This window comes from Poecilia mexicana, unplaced genomic scaffold (assembly GCF_051168715.1).
Source record: "Poecilia mexicana isolate PSO_F unplaced genomic scaffold, ASM5116871v1 scaffold_10, whole genome shotgun sequence".
Classification (NCBI taxonomy): Eukaryota; Metazoa; Chordata; class Actinopteri; order Cyprinodontiformes; family Poeciliidae; genus Poecilia; species Poecilia mexicana.
The window spans coordinates 28,292,498-28,313,871 of record NW_028263379.1 but is presented as its reverse complement, the minus strand read 5'-3'; the positions used below and the strand labels follow the sequence as shown (position 1 = coordinate 28,313,871).

The 21,374-nt window shown below is 40.8% G+C and overlaps 1 protein-coding gene across 1 annotated transcript; it reads right to left on the bottom strand.

The window, feature by feature from the left end:
- Positions 1–8,772: 8,772 nt before the first annotated feature.
- On the bottom strand, positions 8,773–18,501 carry LOC106912647 (charged multivesicular body protein 1b-like). Its single transcript, XM_014979446.2, has 10 exons — positions 17,217–18,501; positions 16,737–16,834; positions 16,508–16,654; positions 14,041–14,109; positions 12,971–13,078; positions 12,865–12,908; positions 12,665–12,737; positions 10,584–10,824; positions 10,377–10,468; positions 8,773–10,281 (listed from the first exon to the last, which is right to left on the bottom strand). The coding sequence occupies exons 1-8, from the start codon at positions 17,230–17,232 to the stop codon at positions 10,777–10,779; spliced, it is 603 nt and encodes a 200-aa protein (XP_014834932.2). The 5' UTR covers positions 17,233–18,501; the 3' UTR covers positions 8,773–10,281; positions 10,377–10,468; positions 10,584–10,776.
- Positions 18,502–21,374: the final 2,873 nt, after the last annotated feature.

The window sequence follows — 21,374 nt, the reverse complement described above, 5'->3', positions numbered from 1 at the left end:
CGAGCACGTCAGCGAGCTAACGTGGGCCGGACGGGGCAGAGAGGGGAAAATAGCAGGAAGGAGTCAATTGAGGAACTCGGGCTAAAGGGAGATGGCCCCTCGGTCTCAGCCAGCGGTCAGGTGCAGCAGCCCTATCAGACAGCTCGCCCTTTGTGCACAGGCAGACACAATCAGCACCGGGTCACTCGATACTGTCATTTCCATGTTTGCCTACCTTGTGGGACAATCATTCTAAATTCCCAACTAATTCCTGATCTTTCAATTAAACTAATTGCTTTCATCCGAGGAGACCTGAACTCTGCACCTGCCTCTGTCCAGCGTGGTTTAAGCTGATGCCCAAACTCAATGAAAACGAAAAAGACGTAATCGACTGCAGAGAGAAAGGTGTGTTAGTTTGAGCTGCAAGGAGTTATGGGCGGTACAATCTTTTTTGCAAGAATCCCACGGCCTCTGAGATACATTTGCGTCCTACGCAACGCAACATGACATTCTGTCTGGCTGCAATGCCTCTGATTTCATTTTTGACATGCGAAGCACAACAAAAGTCTGCCTAGAAGTGGAAGCGGAGTGAAGCTTTTATCAGCCTGCTGATCCTGAATGTCCTCCTCTGTTCCTCCAGCGCCGTAAAGCCTGTCAACATGATCCTCTTGTAGGTGGCGGCTGAAATAACACGGAACCCGTTCCGATTCCAGCTTGGAATAACACGAGGAGGGGACGGACGTCTGTGATTGACGGGCAGTAAAAGAAAAAAAAGAGAGAAAAAGGGAGGGAAATTTGACCCCAGGAGTCATTTGCTTCCAATCATGTGAAATGGCATCCCGAAACAGGAGAGAGGCTCTGCGTCGAGCGTAGACATGTAAATATACTGCCCATTCATTAGATTAGCATGCATGACACACACAGAGGCGCAGCACAAACACGCCGCGTGTCGGTTGTCGTCTGCAGGACTCCACCGTGCTGCACCCGCCGCGCTCGGCGCCCTGCAGCTCGGCCCTCCGCACAGTCTGGACGCTGTTTTCTCTGCAAACTCAATAAAATCCGGTTGTTTATCAGGCCAGATTATGAGACGTGACTGAGTGCAGCTGTCAAACAAAAAAAAAAAAAAAATGGAAGTGAAACCAGCTGTGTCTGAAATTGAATTTCACTCAGAGTGCAATGTGAAAAGCAAGAGCAGTTTAACAGTTATTAAGCGTTCTCCGCTAGTCGGACAAAAATTCAGAGAGCTGATTTCACACTTGATTATAAGTTCTTTTAAAAAGGATATGAAGCTGTAAAATTGAAGATATTTGGGTTTTACTGTCTGAATCGTTAAAGAACTTTGTAAAAAGCCTCGCAAAAGTATAATAATCTGTGAATTTTATCACCTTTTGTGAGAACCACAAACTTCCATGTGCTTTATTAGGATTCTTTTGCAATAGACAATTGTTATTTTTGCAAGGTAAGCTTCAGTCTCAAGTGTCACTTATTTTCCCAAAATAAACTCTAATTAGTTTCCATGTCTTTGCTGACAAAAATCATCCACAGCATGATGAAGCCACCACCGTGTTTTACAGTGTTAAAACTTCAGGGGTAGTTTTCCTCCAGAACATTATCTGTGTTGGTCATCAGTTTTAGTCTAATGTTCAAGAGCAAGTGACTAGACTTTCAATGGCTCTTAATAATTGGACTAAAACAGTGCAGAAACAACAATTTCTTTTAAAATATAAGCATATAATGCAGATTTTAGTTGTTTTTTTGTATGGGATAAAATCTATGTTCTATTTCCACCACAGAATGACTCAAGTATCAGTAATAAATATTTGTTTTTTTGTTTGTTAGAATGAGTTTCCTAAAACATCAACATCCCATCGAAGAAAATGTATCAGTCCTCTTTTTGTAAATATTTTCCTTTGTTTTAAAACCTTTTTTTAAAAAGCAGAAATAAAGTGGTGTTTTATAACAAAAAAATGACCACAAATTTTCTATTGTATATATTTATTAAAAGTCTTTAAGCAAAAACGGCTCTGTGGTTGTAAGGTCTCAGACTCTTGGTGAAATCTAAGGGAAAACTTTCTTTCAGCTCTAAGAAACGTTAAATTGGGCGTTCAAAGACTTTGTGACCGACACTCTTCCGATATGTGCAGCGGTCACTGCAACTCCTCATTGGCTGCTTCTCTTGTGATTAATGAAAGCTTTTTCTTGACGGAGCCTTTTGAAATATGAAACAGATTTGCTTTGAGCAGTACTCTGTGAGATGACAACAGCTTAGAGCATTGTTTTATGACCTATTTTAATAACGACCAGTCTGGCTTGTTTAGGGCATTGAAGCAAAGGGAGCTGAATACAAATGCAGGCCACACTTTTCAGATTTTTACACTCTTGCATTATTTACCCTCCACTTCATAGCTTAAATTTCAACTTTAATTGAGAAACGGTTCGTTAATACTTTGGCGAGGCGCTCAGTGTATTTACAAACGTCCTGGTCTCCTGGAAAGAGAGGAGAGATGAGTGTGTTTCCGTGTGTTTGTACACATGAAAACGTGTGTGTTGTCGGGTTTCCTGTAAGTGAGCGATCCATCCGGCCCTCAAACCAACGCCATTCATCAGACGACGTGCTAATCGCCCCAGCAGCTCTGTGACTCCCAGTTCTGACGTCAACACGCAGTTTCCATGTCGTCTCCTTCGCTTCCCAGACAGTCAACAACAGCCTCACCCTGCCCGCGTACACACGTATGTCTTCTCCACACGTTCCTTTTTTTCCCTCCATACTCCTCTGCATATTTGTTTATTTTTAAAATATGTACAAAAAAATACAACATGAACCATAATGTCAAAACTGTTTTTATATAGTCAAGAGAGTGGATGAAAGCATAAACTTATCAATATGCCCATTTTAATCTATATATCAAACCCATGTTTCATAGTTAGCATATGAAATCAGCGTAGCATCTACTTAATCTTAATTATAGTGGATGAGCAATCATTAAACAACAAAACCAGCACCAACAATATTTGAATAATAATCTCATATTTTACATCCAGCAATACTCATCTGTTTGTTTGTGTGTGTTGTGAACAGTTTTGGACATTGTCTAAGTTCAATATTCAATTCATTCCACAGTTTGACTCCATTTTTCTCTAGAAGTCCGAAATATTTAATCAGTGACTTTGTCCTGAACTTACACATTTACTTCTTAGTCTTAAAACTGTTATTTTTTTCATGTTTTCAGGTAACTGTTCATTCTTAGCTTTGTACAATATTAGAGCTGTCTATAATCTCACTTCAATGAATTTTAATCATTTAGATTATATAATGTGTTTGTACTTTCTAAGTTATCGATTAATTGTATTGTTCTTTGTAGTGTTGTAAATGCCTCAAGAGGAGTTGCCCCAGATATTTCCACAACTTAAATAAAACCATTTAGACTGCAGTCTGCACTGTAAAACAACAACAAACCGTCTCTAATTTCCGATAAAATACCGGCTGCTGCGGTGTCCAGAATTTCACCGTATAAAAACGGTAAACATCTGCCGGTATTTTACCGTAAATTAGAGATTTTGTTTGTCTTACCGTGTGGTTTAGACAACGCAATCCAGCGTTTCTTGTTGAGCTGAGATTACACTGATCAATGGAGCTGTGCGTTTCAGCGGCTGGTTGAAGGCTGTCAGCACCCACCTCATGACCAACAAACACAACGCACACTCTGACCCGGGGCTGTCCATCACCTGCAGCAGCCCGTCCGAACCGAACTCGACTTTTCATGCAGGTGTACGTTTCAATCCGCGCATGAGGGCGACCGACACCAAAAAGACGCTGGCACTGGTTTTGTTTAGGACGAACCTATAAATCAGCGCTTTCTGGAACAAGAGATGCGAGATATTCTTTTCCTCTTTGCCCCTATCTCTTGTCAGGGCGGATGGATCGCCCTCCCCTGTTTTCGCTTCCTGTGTATGACAGGTTATCACTCCTCCGAGGAGAGCGGAGGATAAGAAAGGAGAGTTGGGAGGGGGGATGATTGAGTGATGCGCCGTGGCCGATGTATCGGATGGCAGACGGAGGGATGGAGTGATGGAGCAGCAGGAGGAGGGAGGAGGGAGGAAAGAGTGATTTAGCGCAGACCTGCACTCTGCGCTCTTCTTATCCCTGCCTCGGTGCTTTCATGTCTCAACCCCGGGTCAGATCCGCCCGCTGCCCCAGATGGTGCTGTCTGTCTGCGCTGCCCTCTACAGGATGTACCCCTCTCACCCCCACGGCTGCACATCTATACTCGTTTAATTGATTTCAGGGGAGAGAGAGAGAGAGAGAGAGAGAGAGAGAGAGAGAGAGAGCCCTCTTCCCCCACCCAGTGTTTCGACACACACACACGCAGACAGCTTGCCAACAGCCAGTGCTCCCGGTGCGCACACACGTACACGCGGCTGACGCTGTGCGCTGTCAACGCTAATTCAATTTGAGACGCGGGAGTGTGACTAAACAGCAGACCAACAGAGCGTTTTACCATATGCACCCCACACACGCTCACAACACGTCACTGTTCACCCTGACACGCACTGCTGCTGCCAAGAGCATTCACTCGACGTCCGCCTTCGCGGAGCAGATTAACTTGATTGACATCACATTCTTGATCCACTGACTTGACGTTTGATATTTTTAACAGAGGTGCATTTCTGAGGTCGGACGCTGATGTTGGACAAGAACTGCTAATCCATCTCAAAGATGTTCTATCTGGTAGAGGTCACGACGCAGGGCGCCAAGCTGAGGAACTTGCTTTGTGCATTGGTGTGCGCCAACCGCCACAGTGTTAGCATAAAGTTTGGAGCAACAAATGTTCCTAGCTGTAGCTATGCCCAACTCCTAAAAACAGTCCAACACGACAACCTGCACATGAAAGTGTCTGAGAATCTCTACCCTGGCCAAGGCCTTCCAACGCAGTTTCTTTGTATTTTTGTGTTTTTATAACGTAGAGCACTTTGACATGCCTGAATCATGAAATGTGCAATGCAAATGCAATTTGATTGATTGATTGATTGATTGATTGATTGTTTTAGAATTGTAGGTTTAGAAATGGTAGCAGAGGAAGTGAACTTTTCAATCTGTCTTTGCTACACTTCTAAATATTGGTCGTTTGGATCGGCATTTCTTTGTTTACAGAGCAGGCGATATCTGGTAAGCTTCATAGCGTCGAACTGGCACATTAGCGATTGGGTAAAATTTAGAACCTCAAAAGAATCCACGCCTCTAAAAAGCACGTTTTTCTCAGTAGCCAAGACCCCATGTAGGAAGCAATGCGTAGAACAAGGGACTGGTTCTACCAGGTGAGGCAAACCCAGACTCGTCTCTTGGGCTACCAGGTAGATTCTACTTTCAAATCATCTTTTCATTTTGTGATTTACAGGTGTTTTTGTTCCTAATGCCAGGGGATCAACCGAAAGGTCCCAACAATCATCCCACCGATAATACACCCCTGATCTTTACTGTTTATTTGTGTTTCTAGGTTCACTCTGCACACCGTGTGACGGTACGAAAACATTTTGAAAGCTGAGAGTCCAAAACACGCAAATAATTCCACAGAAAGCCAGACAAGATATCCCAAGTAAACGGCCAACTAAATGAAATAACTCCAGGGTGATTCGCAACCGAAGCAAGATACTTGTTAAGGAAGCAACAAGTAACAAAAAACACTTCAGAAAATAAACAAGTAAGCAGCTATGACTGGAAATCTGACAAAAATGTCAACATGAGCAAGAATAAAGAAAACGAAACACTCAGACTTTGGTTGGAGCAAGAGATTAAACTAGAGTGATTAACTACGACAGCTTTTGAAAAGATTATAACGCAGTCCGTCCTGATGGATTTTAGATATCTTAGAAAAGTTATAAAATGCGCCTCTTGAAAGACATAACCGTTAAGCAGGAGTAAAATCGTCATGAGTAACACACACAAAAATGTGAAAACATCAGCAGGCATGGAAATAATCGACACATTTCAACATATTGTGCTTCACTTGCAGAGTTACTGAACAGATCAACTTCATTGTTAAATTATTTCATATGACGGCTATCTGGACGCTTGAAGTGAAGCTCCTCCAGAGCGGTTTTCTGCTCCTATCTGAACGTTGTCGTCTGTTCGAACGTTTCCCTGCTGTGAACAGATGCAGCCACAGGTTAGATGAAAATGTGAGATTTGTGTCGAGACAAAGACTCAAGCAGTAAGAGAGATGAGCGAGTGAGGGAGGGGTCAGGCTGGACGAGGTTAACAGGGCGAGATCAGGTGTGTGTGTGAATGTGTGTGTGTGAGCAGCAGATTGGTTAATGAAGCGTGCTGTGGAGGGTAAGGATGGACAGGGCCAGCTGTATTCAGGTGTGTGTGTGCATGCGTGTGTGTGTGTGTGTGTGTGTGTGTGTGTGTGTGTGTGTGTGTGTGTGTGTGTGTGTGTGTGACAGTAAAACTGATTAAAAGCAGCGTTAACACGTCTGACCGGGTACAATGGTCAAGAGGTGAGAGTGGAAACTACAGGGAAGCCTCGGTCTGGAACAATTAGACACACGCACACACACACACCCCCCCCCCACACACACACACACACGCACACACACACACACACACACACACACACACACACACACACACACACACCTAAACGTACACACAGCAGCATATGGTGACTGAGGGCTGCAGTGATTGGTCACACATGCCCATAGACATGCGAGCAGAACCAATCAGCTGGGCTTCCTGTGTTTGACCTGACCCTTCCTGGCTGGTAATTGAATTTTTTTTTTTCAGTTGGGAGGCTGAGAGGTGGGAAAGGAGACAAGCAGCAGCAGGAGGAGAAGAAAATACAACCTCCTAACCTTATCTTATGAAACATTTCCTGCTTTTACGACGAAAATGAGCTTTTTCACCTGAAGATGTCAAAAACTATACAACAATTTAGGAATCTAGTGAAGCGATTAAAATAAATCTGAAATAAATACAATATCATGTGTGAAAACAATGCTATTATTAATTTAAAAAGACTATTTCTCTGATATGTGGCGTCTGAATTTGACTGGATTGTTTTATTGTGAGTTAAACTCTGAATCTAGTTGGTTCTGATCTGGCTGGTTGTGTTGCTCCGACCCGAGACGGCGCCCTCACTGTGACCCCGATCAGGAACGGGCCAGTACCGGATAGCACGAGAGGAATTTGAACCAAAAATTACACCAAACCTTGGGATGAAATCATTTGTGAACTGACTAAATAAATTAATAAATAGAGTCAAAATAAATTCCAGAAGGTGGAGATGTTGCACATATATTCAATTTAGTTCACACTCAAAAAAAAAAATCCCTACATACGTTAGAAGCTGCAGGTGTGAGGCACAAAGCTCCACTTTTCAGACATTTCTTAAACTTTTTCCTTCACAGATTAATATGTTTGATTATGGAAATGATCCAAGTTTAATTAAACTAAATTAAATCACAACCAAGTGAAAACTGGTAGGTCAGGTTGTGGCATTTTCTAACACAAGCAAGCTGCAACATTTTATGGCATGTTATTAAAATAGTAATTATTATTATGATTATGACAAAAACACAACACTGCAATGCTCCACTGTTTAATAGAGGTGGGCCTATTTTATCAATATTATCAGTCAAATCGGTATCAGCACCAGATCGATACTTTAATTTCAGATTCTGTGTTAAAATTTTATTTAATTTCTGTATCGTAGTTTCTCAACTGTAACTTAAAAAAAAAAGATTTTGCTTTGACTTGGTCTCAAATTACATATTTTTACACTTGTGGGAAAAAATGCACATATTTTGTTCTGTTTTTATGTTGTTTCTGCTTATTATTTTAACACGCTATTGATATATTTTATATGTATAAATTCGATCTAAAGTTCTGTAACAAGAAGGACTACAAAAACATCAAAAGGTCAGAAGTTTGGTGATACAGAAAACTTAAATAACAAAAAGTATCAGTATCGTTATTAGTATCGTTATTGGCAATACAACCCGTGTATTTACGTTTTATTGGATCGATACCAAAATATGAAGCATTGCACCTTTAATTGGACCTTTAAAGATCATGACTAAATAAAAATGTGTCTTCTTGCAGTCTAGCTGTGCACAGCATGATCCAAATACGAAGCAAAAATGATTACAGCTCACAGAGAAAAGAATCTCTCTTCATTTAAAAAAAAAAAGCATTTTCTTTTAAAACTTCCAGTAAACAAAACTTCAATTTTCACAAAATTAAAAAAGTTTTAAACTCCTCTGAAATACCAGCACATCGATGGAAACATCTCAGAATAATTTGTCGATTGCATTTCTAATCGTTTTTGCCAAATTTACAATTTGTTACAACGGGTATTTGATATTATAATAAAAAAAACAGCAACTTTTAGGTATTTAGAATATTAGGTTTGCATTTTCTTCCAACTGCTAAACTGCAGACACGTGAAATTTCACAAACTATCACAATTTAGCTGTAAGTTTTTCTATGAATCAGTTATTATTCTGTGTGATGGAACAACTTTTTTCCACCAGATTAGAGCGAGCGCAGCGCCGGGACCAGCGGCCCGACGGATCACTCCTGTCATCGAGAACCGCTCCTTCAGGAGGCGTTAAAAGGAGCTACAGCGAGAGCCTCCTGGCATCTACACCTGGATGACACACACATACACAAAAAAACAGTGTTTGTTTTTTTTTTTTACTCATCCAGAAGCAGCCTCTGTGCACATCTGGCGAAAACATCCCCGGCACATGAGCTGGGGATGAACGGAGCGGACGGAGAAATGGACTCTGACAGACTCCCCTCGCTTTAATCACGCTGAAACCCGAGAAGAAAGCCACAAAGGGTTAAAACAGACTCAAAACGACGAGCATCAAATACATTCTGTGGCTCTTACAGCAAAAAAAAAAAAAAAACAAAAGAAAAGAAAAAGAAAAAGGAGGGACGGGGAATTTTAATTTCATGTGATTTCAACTAAAGGCAGAAATGACTGACAGCTGTCGGATCACCGAAGGTCAGCTGCAGACAGGAACGGCTGAGGACTTACACCGAGGACGTAAACTCATCAAAGTTTCGAGTAATGAGCCAATTGGAGGCCTGTGTCAGCCTGATGATGATTGTGGATGCAGTTAAGTGTGCGCTGATGATGATTGGGTGGGACACAAACAGGGTCAGAGGTGAACGGGCGTCACTCAGGAGAAACTCGGCTGCTGCCGGAGTCCAAGCGCACAGATAGCCGTGCGCTTGGACGGCACCTGTAATCGCTCGCAGCTGAGACACGCTGCAGTGTGTGTGTGTGTGTGTGTGTGTGTGTGTGTGTGTGTGTGTTTGTGTGTGTGTAATGGGGCGCTGGCATGCGAGCAGCAGAAGGCCACTTCCTCTTCAGGTGACACCTTTGACCTCTCATCTGTTCCTTGTTGGAGGAGGCAAAGAGGAGGAGGGAAAAGGATGGAAAAAGAGGATGGAGAGCAGCTTTAAATGTATTTAAATTAATAAATAAGTGACATAACCAGACCCTCATACTTCCACCATCAAATCTGACTCTAACTAAGATGGCCTCCTGAAATCCTGACTCAGGATTTTGTTTGAACAAGAACAGAACAAACAAAAGGTTTCGCCAAACGTTTCCCAGGTGGTGACCGTCGGCCTCAGTTACAGCCTTGGAAGTCTCCAGTGGCGGCCATCTTTGCTCAGTCTCTTTCTTCCAGTGGAGTCATGAACACTGACCTGGCGGCTGCAGTTGTTCTGTTTTCTTTTGATATGACGTCCTGACTGAGCCGTCGATGCTCTCCGAGGCTCATGTTTGTCATGTCTCCTCACCGTAGAAGCTTCACCATATTTTTTTGTTCCATATTTTCCAGAATAAAATTGAGACAGCGGAGATCCAAAGCCTTAGAGATGACTCTGTAGCCGTCTTCAGGCAGACAGATATCAATATTCTCATCTGTTATTTCATTTCCTTGCACTCGGTCATGATACGATGCTTTTTCATACCTCTTATCCCACTTCATGCTATCAGACGGGTTCTAATTCTACCCGAGTCCGGCTAGCAAAACCAGACTCCTCCGTCAAACAAAATGTGGCTAATCACACTCAACGGACTATTTCTCAGTGGAGGTGGGTTACTGTTTACATTTGTTGTTACATTTGGAGCTTTGGGAATAAACTAAAGTGGCAACTTAACTTGGTTTATAAGTGAAATCTTTATAGGACAACTAATGAAAAAAAAAAAAAACCCTGACACACTGGTTATAGTAGCAGAGTCACAGTAAGAAGCATAGAGGATCATCAGAAGTCTTCATATCCTAAAGGAAACATGGTGCAGGAAATGAATAAATAAAATTTAAAAACCTAAAAATATAAATGCATTTCAAAAAGGTCACTTGCATTTTGTACATACCTGATAATCCACTAAGAATGAGGCATCAGCTGTTCACAGTGCAGCTAATTTTCCCCCACACTCATCCATGTATCGCTTGGAACAACAAAAGTCTTTTGTGACAAAATTAAAAGTATTATGTATTATTATTATTATTATTATTGTAATAATGTAAAGTGTTATTATGAAGCTGTGCAGTAAGAAGCAGGACTGTAATCATCCTCTTACCGTGCTCACCGTTGTTTCCCTCACAGGAGGACAAAGAACAGAGTGTGTAGGCACATTGCTCTGTTTGCTATTTCGATTCTTTTCTTGTTTTTTTTTTTTTGTTTTGTTTTTTTTTGCTTGTATTTCCGCTGGAGTTCTTCTTTCACTTGCGTTTCCTTTCATTTATTCATCCGCCTCCTTTTCCACTGCGTCTCTACGACGCTTGGTCTCTCACCTTGGACAGTCTCTTGGAAAGCTCCTCCTGGTTAACAGAATTAAAACACAGCACTTTTAAAAAATATATCCTGGTTCATAAATTTAAAGCGAGGATGATTACACACTCCTCTCACCCTCCAGCAAAGATTATTGAGTGTTAGCTGCAGAAAAACCACTGAAAGTCCCCACAGGATTACTAATGACTGGAGCTTCAGAAAAGCTGGAGCTGGAAAGCCTCTGCGCTGCGTTCACGCTCCTGTTGCCACCGAATGTGGAGCGGAGCTAAATGTGATCAAAAACCCCCAGAATGAGACGCTTGTTCCTTTTTCAAGGAATTAAACCAAACTGAACGCTGTGAAAACATTCAGCCTTTTCTCTTACTGCAAAAAGTGTAAAATATGCTTTTGTAACATATTTACCACCAGAGTAAACATGTTATTCCAAGGGCAAACTAAGGCATTGCTTAGGTCCGCCAGGCCAGCAGGGGCGCTCTTTAAATTCTTCTACGGCTTTCATCTGTTCTTGTTTTAAAAAGCTGAGCTGCTGCCATCATTTCTACTGATTTATTAGTTGTGTTTTAATCATTAATCATATTTATTCTAACTTGTTAACTCCATGCAGGAGTATTCACGCCATTTGAACTTAAAAAGTGAAAAAGTGCAATTTGTTGCTTTAAAACCACAAACATCAAAGCTTTTTATGTGATAGATCAACATGAAGTGGCACATTATAAACTTCTAGTTTATAATCTGGTTATAAACTATCTAGTTCATATACTTTGGATCAACATTATTAGATACTTTTTCTTCTTTTGCTCTTTCTTTTGGTTTGTTATTTTGTTTGTATTTCCTTTTAATTAATGTAAAGCATTCTGAATTGCCTTGTTGCTGAAAATGTCTTTGCCTTCCACCGGTAAAGAAAAGAGCTTTTCATGTTATATTTTTTAACAAGTAAGAATAAATATGGAACATATCTGTATTCACCCCGCCGGGTCAATAATTTACAGCCAGTGGAACCAGAACTTTTTCATCAATTTTAATGAATTAGTGACTTAAAAAAGCTTCTATATCTTCCTCAAAGCTACTTATAAGTTAGGTTTGTGTTATTTTGACACCACTAGAAAGTAGACTGAAATAACTTGGTAAGATTTTGTGTTTTTGCAGTGATTAACAGCCTTCAGGAGGCAAAGCAGTCAATCTGAATCTGCTGTACCAATGAGCTGATGGGAAACTGCGAACAGGTCTCCTTCAGGACCTTTTCTTCTTCTTGCCAGTCTATCAGAAAAGCCAGACTGTGAAATGTATGAGTAACAGTGGTCCTGTCACCAGATTCAGCATAAAATCTGCAGCGTTCCTGGCATCACCATGAGTTTCTTCCTGGCTGATTAAAAAGCTGCAGAGATCCAACAAATCCATTATTATTCAACGTAAAATGAATGGCATTTTATTCAGCAAGTTATGTTTTAACACTACTCCTTTTCATTCAAAACCTGTCTTTATTTTATATGTTCATTTTAAACTGTAAATGAATTAAGTAAACAAGTAATTTGATAAATATTTAAATTAATGCTCTCAAACTTTGTAGATTTTCATTTGGAAAGTAGAGTAAAACATTATAAAACAGTCGGTTTACTTGTATTTCACAATCACGCTACAGAAACTTTTTTTGGTGTCAATTTCAAACAAAACTTCGGACGGCTACAGAAACTCTGTGCAGCGTGAAAACCCCCGATAAAAAGTTGAAGAAGAAGAAATAATTAGATGTGTTCCCCTTCATGTGGAAGGTCAGCCACAACAGGTCAAGCTGATTATCCATGGAGCTGTAACCAAGCGTATTCGTCAAAAGTTGAGTGGAAGGAAGAACTGTGGTGGGAAAAGTTGAGTTACCTGCTCGGCTGAAGCCACAGTGGAAGTCACGGGGGACGTCTGTCCAGGAGGAAGCGCCAAGCTGAGATCCAACCTTAACAGAGACAAACGTGGTTTCACAGGAGGACAAATGTGAGAAAATAAACTCCACCTTCACTACAGACGTCTCTAACGTCTCTGTCTTTGTTTAAAATCAGCTACGGACCAACCAAGGACCTTACCCCGCTTCGTCAGCCATCTCTCGCAGAAGCATGTCCACTTCGTTCTGCAGACAAAGAGATCGAATCATGACCCGTCAGCAGTCTGGGAACTAACGGAGGTCGTTACCTGCGGCGTGGTGAGCGTGGACGTGCTGCCCATGGTGTCTTCCATCAGCACCGCCTGCACGTCCATCGTCTCAAAGTTCCTCTCAAACTGGTTCATCAGGGCCGAGATCTGAGCAGAAGGACCAAAGAAACTCAAACTCACGTAGAAGCATGACAAACAGACAGGCTTCAGCTTTTTTCCGATACTGTTGGTAATTATGGCTTACAGTTTATAAAAATCCAAATTATTTGACCGTGTTGTAGCCCAGACAATGTGGAGGCAGAAGGCTGACTCGACAGTTTTCCAGCAGTCACTGACATGCTCCAGAAGCAGGGAAAGCCACTACAGGTCACAGAGGGCTGCGTCCAAGTATATTCATAGAAAAGTTAAGTGGAAGGAAGAAGTGTGGTTGCAAAAACAGGGATAACTGTAGCCTGAAGAGGATTGTCAAGCAAAGTATATTCAAAAATTTGAGGGCAGCTTCATGGACAGAGCCTGGAGCAACAAGTCCTCTTTTCAGATGAAAGTAAACTTTACGTTTCATTTAGAAAAGATGTGGAGAGGCGAAGAATAAACGCCGCTTGAAGGGGGAAGTTCCCACAGTCGGTGATTAGTCAGGGTGCCATGTATGTCATCTGCTTCTTGTCGGTTCTCTGGGTTTTCTAACACTGCCATTTACCAGGACATTTTAGAGCTCTTCATGTTTCCTTTGGCTTAAAATCTTTATGAAGATGCTGGTTTTTATTTCCGGTGGGTCTTGGTACCCGGCCGACGCTGCCACAGATACTAGCAGCTGCTTCAGTGATCAAGGTAGCTCTGGACTTGACAGGCCAGCAAAATGGCGGTGATCACCACCATGCCGCACAGATGCAGTATTGAAGGCTATTACGGACAATATTTCTTTTTTTTTTTTTATTGGTCGTGTGTAATGTAATGTTTTATTCTTCTGAGAAACGTTTTATTATCTGTAAGCCATAATAATAAAAAAATTAACAGAAAGAAACACTTCAAATACTGCGTATCTCCGTTTGTGAAAAAGTTATTTAAATTCATTTCACTTTTTAAGCTTTTTTATTTGGATCTCTGCTTACCTTTTCCAAGTTCATGCTTTTCAGAGTCGCATCCATCGATTTAAAAACTGCTGACATGGATTTAGTGACCTGGGTGGGAAATTTTGTTGTTGAAGACAAAAAAGAAAAAAATCAACACAAATAAGTGCAAATAATAATAATAATAAAAAGGAAAACATGAAAACGATTACTCCTGACGTAACAAACCTAGAAGTGCTGTATCTCTATCTGTCCACTAGGTGTCGCTTTAACTCTTCTACCCAGGCGCCTGATCGCGCTTAGCGCCTCTTATTTTGAAAGCCTCCTTAAAAGCTCAAGGATTACGGATTAATATGATGAAAATGAGCCCAGACTCGGCTGAATGAGGCGCTCTGAATGGTTTTATGACTGATGCTTTCGTGTGCCTGCTTAAGGAGAGGCGGCGATGAGCAGAGCCTCTCGGAGGAGGTGGGCTTCAGCTATACAAGCTCACACCCTCCGACTGTCTCTGCAGACATTATTAAATAGGATCATTTCTATAAAATGGCGCCTCCAACTTCAATTAAAGCAATTTTGAAAGAGGCCACCTCTCCTAAAGAGCGACGAGCTAATTGCATATGGCCTGAAGCACATCTAATGACATTATGTAATTGCTGTCTTTTTGTATGCCTGTCTGCTAGTCTTTTTTTTTAATGCTTACTCGGGAAATGGCTTCTCTTTATGTAAAAAAAAAAAAAAAAAAAAAAAAAAAAGGGCTTCAGAGTAAACACTGAAATCTATACGCTCAGTAAATTGTGAGGTATAAAGAACTCACATCTTAAGATAAGGGCTTTTTGTTATTGCAGGAGGTTTAATTGGTGGTTTATAATTGGGCCTGCATGGCTGCTTGTCTCGTGGTTCTATGATGAAGTGGAAACCTGTCTAAAGTTTGTTTCTCACTCAGTTATCCCCTCTTTGTGATAAATAACCGGATTTTTCAGGTATAAATAACGAGTGGATGGATGTATTTCTACAAGCGTCTGATTCTTTCGTACGTGGCTGAAGGAGAACTATGAAATATTTTTAAGCAACAACTCTGTTTTCCAGAGAGAGTGTGAGTCACTCTGAAGATACACGGCCTTGGGAAAGTATTCATGTCTATTAAAATTCTTCCGATTTTGTCATCACACAACCACAAACGTCAACGTACGAGATGCAGCAGATACACTTCAGTATTTCACAACATCAAACTAATTTAAATATTAGTCAAAAACAAGGCAAGTAAACACAAAATGCAGTTTTTAAATTAAGATGTCTATTATTAAGATAGGAAAAGATCCAACATCACCCTGTGTGAAAAAGTGATTACTAAACTGTTAAAACATAACTTAAAGGGGTAGAATGATGTGTTTTCCAGGCACATAGTGACATTTCATAGGATAATCAAGTAATTTTGTTACTTTCAGTTGTCATAAAAACGCAATATACATCAGATACGACTTAAAAGAAATTTTACTTCCTGATTTAGCATCTTGAAATTGGGCCTCTCTCTTTAAAAGCTCCTGCTCTTTCTGAAATTCTGCCTTCAGGAAGTCATCACAACATGACTCCTCTATTCACCCTTTAGCAACGTTTTTACCAGCGTTTTTCTGAAAAAATAGCTCCTATCATGAGCTCAGCTGATGCTCAGTTCCACCAGCTGTTTGCTAATTGCTGGTGGCTAGTCTGAAGGAGCTGAGTGGGAGAGGGCTGCTCTGGGAGGCGGAAGCTCAAAAACTGCAGCTCTGAAGAGGAGCGCCATCTTCAAGGCAGAGCTAGGTCCAACCAGGCAATTTGCACAGCTGAATGGTTGCCATGGAGACTAAAGGATTTCTCAAAGGAAATGCTCCAGGTGTGTTTATGATGAGGGACTAAAATTATAGCAAGAAGTTCAGCTCATAAAAGTAAATTTTGCATAATACTATCCCTTTAAAAATGTGTGTTCATGCAAAACACTATGTCTGACAGGAAACTACATCCTGGACAGATGTTCCCTACTGAGAAAGATGGGGGTGGAAGCACCTCACATACCCATAAATGAATCATCATGGTTGTCGGAGCCAAATTTACAAGGATGTGGACCCCTGAGCTGGAGCCTGTTTTGGTGCCCTTTCTACTAAATTATTTCACATTCCCCCTCCAATACATCAGATGCTCCACAAAAAATGTACTATATCTTCATAATTTCCAAATAGTTGAGTATTGTTTATATTCATATGCACCTCATATGAACCTCTACGTTTTGCAAAACACGGCCTTCATTAAAAAAAAAGAAACTAAAAATCTGTGTTGGTCGTGGGATACTGCCCCTGGCCCAGATGGTTGTACTGTGACAAAATCTGAAAACGTTCATGGGTAATGATGAATACTTCAGAAAGACACTACAGGAGTCGCACTACTCTCAAAAAAGAGATAACATCTGTTTTTGTGTAAAAGAAAAAAAAAACCTTATGTAAAACCAGCGCTCATTTGCAAAGAAAACAGAGAAAACCTGGTTCATAGTGACAGCAGTCTGGACCCTAGAGGCCACAGCGTCCACACGGGCACTCATCCTCAGTAAGTTAATGGACTGGTGCTTCTGACGGATGGCGTTCTCTGCATGGATCCTAGCTACCTCCATGTTTCCCTTCTGGATAGCCTAAGAAACAACGAGGCACATTTACTTCCAACAAAGGCTACAGCTGTACTGTAGCCTGTCATCTGTTAGACACAAAACCAACCTTCTTTGCTTTCGCCTTTTCTGCCTTCTCCTCTTTGTCACATTTCTTAGAGTTGTGCTGCAGCTCCTTGGCAGCAATCTTGAGGTTAAACAAGTGTTCTTGTAAAAGCTAGTCAAGGGACAGTTTACGACAATATTCCAGTTATAGTGGAAATGATGTTTTTACTGACGCAACAGTGGAACATTTGGTAAATTAAAGCCAGGTCATTGCAGGGGACAGAAGGATGTGTTCCCCCACCTTTTCTTTTTGAGAAACTAGTCAAAAATTAACCAGTCATTAAACATCTCGGCAACAACACAGCGAGCGGGCAGCTGTCACTGTTTTCCTTCATCGTTCAATGACGGAGGAGGGGAGAAGTTACAAGGAGCGTGTACGGCAGGGCTAGCTAGGGACCAAACACAGTTTATGGTTAGCAACGGTTGCTACAGTGTAAATGTGTGTGTGTTCCGCGGTGGGCGACAAAGTACACAGAAAGGATACTCTCCATGTTCGGCATGGTGTGGGTGGCTTTCTGGGACGAGTTAGGTGCTGTTCAAAAAGACAAAGAGTCATTCAGTCAAGCGCTGGCTTGTTTAGATTTTTTTTTTTTTTTTTTTTGGCAAGTGTAACGGGAGGGTGCACTTGTTCTCACTTCCGCTTTTGTTTATGTTCGACGAAGCGGCAGTTTAAACAGTAAACCTAAAACTTATGTTTTTTTTGTTTTTTTTTTTCTTTATAGCTAGCATTTTAAAAAAAAGTAATTATGATGATTTATCGCAAGCTTAAAGTCGTCTTCAGTTAATTTAATCCGTAATATTATTTTGACGTGTAGTTCGGTTTCACATTGATTTGTAAATATTGTTTAATTATGCTAAAGTTTTATTATAGAATAGAATAGAATAGGATATGCTATATTGATCCCAAAATGGAAATTGCTTAATTATAATGATTTATAATTTTTTATTTCATGTATCTGAATTAAATATTTCTCTAATATTTAGCTATTTTGTTTTAGTTTCAGAGATTCCTCCTTTATTGACGTCTCCTCTGTTGTGTATTTTTGGTTTTGTTTTCTTTTTATGCTCTTTATTACATTTTCGCACAGTAAATAGAGCTTTGTCTTACGGACTATATTTTCTAGATTTTATTTCATTTTATTTTTGCTTTCCTGATGCCGGGATGCGCTAGAACCGACTAGATCCCAGTACGACGGCTGGAGAACGTTGGGTGAACTATCTTCATTCGCCATTATCTTTGGATGAAATTGCTGCCGCGTCTGCCAACATTTCACCGTCGTCACACATGATCACGATCTGCACGACGTGCTCGCGCCCTCTACGTCACGACTGTTCGAGAAGTGGACAGGCGCGCGTGTCCAAAGTTCTATGGTGTCTAAAAATAGTTTATAACCGGTATCGGTAGGTTGTGGGACATGTCTAGTGACGTCATTAGTGCTTTTTTGTGAGGGAGTAAATTGACCTTTTCTACAAGGCTGCTTTGATGTTTCCGTGCGTGCGTGCGTGCGTGCGTGTCGACGCGCTCAGTCGTGTTTATTTTACTTTTTCATCCATTATTTTTAATTACGCCTGTGGAGAGAAAGGCTGGCCAAACAGGGATACAAAAGATGTTTGTGTTTGTATGCGTGTGTTTGTGTGTGTGCTAAAGACATGGGACATAAAATGTGAGTATTAGGAGGCGAAATAAGGATCACTGCCCAGATAGAAAAAGGTTCCAGTGGATGGACGGCGCACTGGCCATCCGAAAAGGGCTGGGGACGGGGCGGTGGGGGATTAGCGCTTTGGTCTGGGGGAGGGAGCAGAATGGATGACTCATACTGTAGACAATCTCCTGGACATTTTGTGTAGACACAGACATAGAGGCCCAAAGATGTTCCTCCGAGAGAGAGAGAGAGAGAGAAAAGGGAAGCACATGAGAACTGTTTAAAAATTCAACTCTCTAAAATAAACAGCCAACAGGATTCTGGTGGCAGGATTTTCTTTATTATATGGCTCACCACCCAGGGCGCCAATACTGAAGTGGTCTGCTGCTGAAGATTATAGTTTTATGTTATTCACTGATTTCTATTCTATACTAAATTTATTCACACTTTCAATGTTTTTAAGGAATTTCAATTGCATTTGACTCACTTTAGATGCAAGTTTGAAATATTTAGTTTGGTCCACCTTGAACTGGATTATGCCACACTGAACAGAGATTACTTGATCTATCATATTATGTTCCACACTGTTTACAGATTCCTTAAAAACCTGTTTTGATTTGTGAATCCTTAACTTCATTTCTGAAATCTAAAATGGCACTTATTCATGAAACAGCCATGTTGTGGTCATATATAATAATGTGGAGGGCATAGATTTGGAGGCAGATTTTAAATATTGGAGCATTACAATAATGTTTAGGTTACATTTTTTTTAAATGGCCACCATCTTAAAATAAAAAAATGGAGGTACGTCATAACAAAAGTATTTTACCCAAAACAGAATTTTATAATTTTTTTCTTTTACTTTTTGTATGCAGGCACTTGAAAACATTAACTATCATATTATACATCATCGGTCGAATTGAAAACATTGCCCTCACCTTCAGGTATCCTGAAGTTCCCCAAAGCCCCAGCTCTGAGCAATGGAGTCTCTCACAGCTTAAATGAGAAGATGTTTTAAAAATTTACAGCTCAACCAAGAGTACAATTGTAAATCCAGCAACTGGAAGAAAAATGAGAAAAGAAGAGCCACTCACTGGTAATTAACGTCGCTCTGTGTGAATTCACACGTTTTTCAATTCAAGCCCCTATTTTGTCCCAACACAATGCAACACATTTCTTTCTGTACTACTTTGTAAATGTAAACAAACAATTTCAAAACCACATACCCATACTAGTATGTATGAGATTACTTTCTATTGCAAACTATTGTTAAGAATTATTATGATAAATGGTCAGAAAATGTCTCAGTTTTGATGCATTTATTTACATATAAATCTCTGAAGACTTTGTGATACACCCTGTTTCCGTTTATTGTATCTCTGATCCATGTTTGGCTAGTTGACTCTTATCAAATCTAGACCCCAAATCAAACCAAAATGCCTCTAAGTGCTGGAATATATTTATTGGAATCAAATTATCAGATTTTCTCACAATAACTTATATTAAAAAAGAATATAAGTTATATATAAGAATATTTAAAAAACAATTAAAATCTTAAGTTGTCAAAAGGAGTATGAATCATCCACCTGAACTGACTCATGGCTAATAGGATCTCAGTAAATTGCACTAAAAAAGCAAAAAATGAACGTATTCCTTCATTTCAGCCAATCACGCACGTTCCTGTGTTCCAGATGTGACGTGAGAGGTGTTAGCCAAACAGGAAAGGCAGAAGAGTGATGGCCGAAAGCAGGTTCGTTTTTTGTTTTGTTTTGTTTTTTTAACAAAAAACGGGCAGTTGAATATAAATGCAAAATATGTATTAAGAATCATACACTTATAATAATGTCTAAGCACGTTTATAAAGTTAAACTGTGAAATTATGTTTTAAAAGCACTTAGTGGATTCTTCTTCTTAAATCACTACAGGAACATGTTCACATACAGATATGCGTCATGCTTAATTGTTACAGATATGATGGGCCGTGAGCGGCGGCCATATTGGAAAATAAGTAAGGTCTGCTCTAACTGAAGAGTAAAACTCTTGAATTTTTTTTTCTGTTTTTCAGACTGAGAACTCAGAAAACTAAACTTTCGAGAGTAAGGAAAACACACCATAATGACTGTCTTATTTGTGGCTGTCATGGGGATTTAAAGGGGTGGCCATTATGTCCCGCGGCTCTTCCATGGCGGCGCCTCTGATAGCCTATTGACTCCTAAACTCAATTTAAGCAGCACACCTGCTCATATTAGAGTATATTCTCCTCTTAACTAACTGGTTATTATTTAATAAACGCGGGGTTCACACACAAATTAGTCATACACATTCATACTTACACACACAAAGTAGCTCTTATACGGTAACGCCCTCTTTTCCCATCGTTATCGTTGCGAGCACGCACCTCCACCACACATACACGCTTCCCCCCACCCCCAGTCATAACTGAGTGACGGCAGGTCGCCATGGAAACTGCGTTACGCTCCAGGCGGCCGAGGGAGAGAAAACAAGAGCGCGAGGAGTCGTTTCACTCCTCATTTCAGCACCACGCGCCTCCGGGACAGCGCCCGAATGAACTCGCGCGTAGATTCGAGCGTCGCGTGCCTTATAAGGGACAGAGCCGAGTCAGCACCAAGTCCGACCGAAGTGGAGTGAGACGTTAGAAAACAAACAAACACACACACACACACACACACACACACACGAACTTCTCCGAACCTGTAGCTCGGTGGACGGTGAAGGTCTTACTCCACCCGCGAGCCAGGAGCTAGTCGCTCCCTCCAACAACACAGCAACAGGTAAGAACCCCCCTTACCTCCACAAGGCTATAGGTGAAGTTTTTAATCTGCTAACCCTGACCCTGCGCCGTTTGCGCTTAATTGCCTCCCCGGCGCATCTCAGGTGTAAATAAGTGGATGATGAAATGATTAGCGGGAGGGCAAAGCAAAACCCAAAATGACTCTTCTCAAAACGCTCCGTTTCATCTTGTTAAACTCTCTAAATGC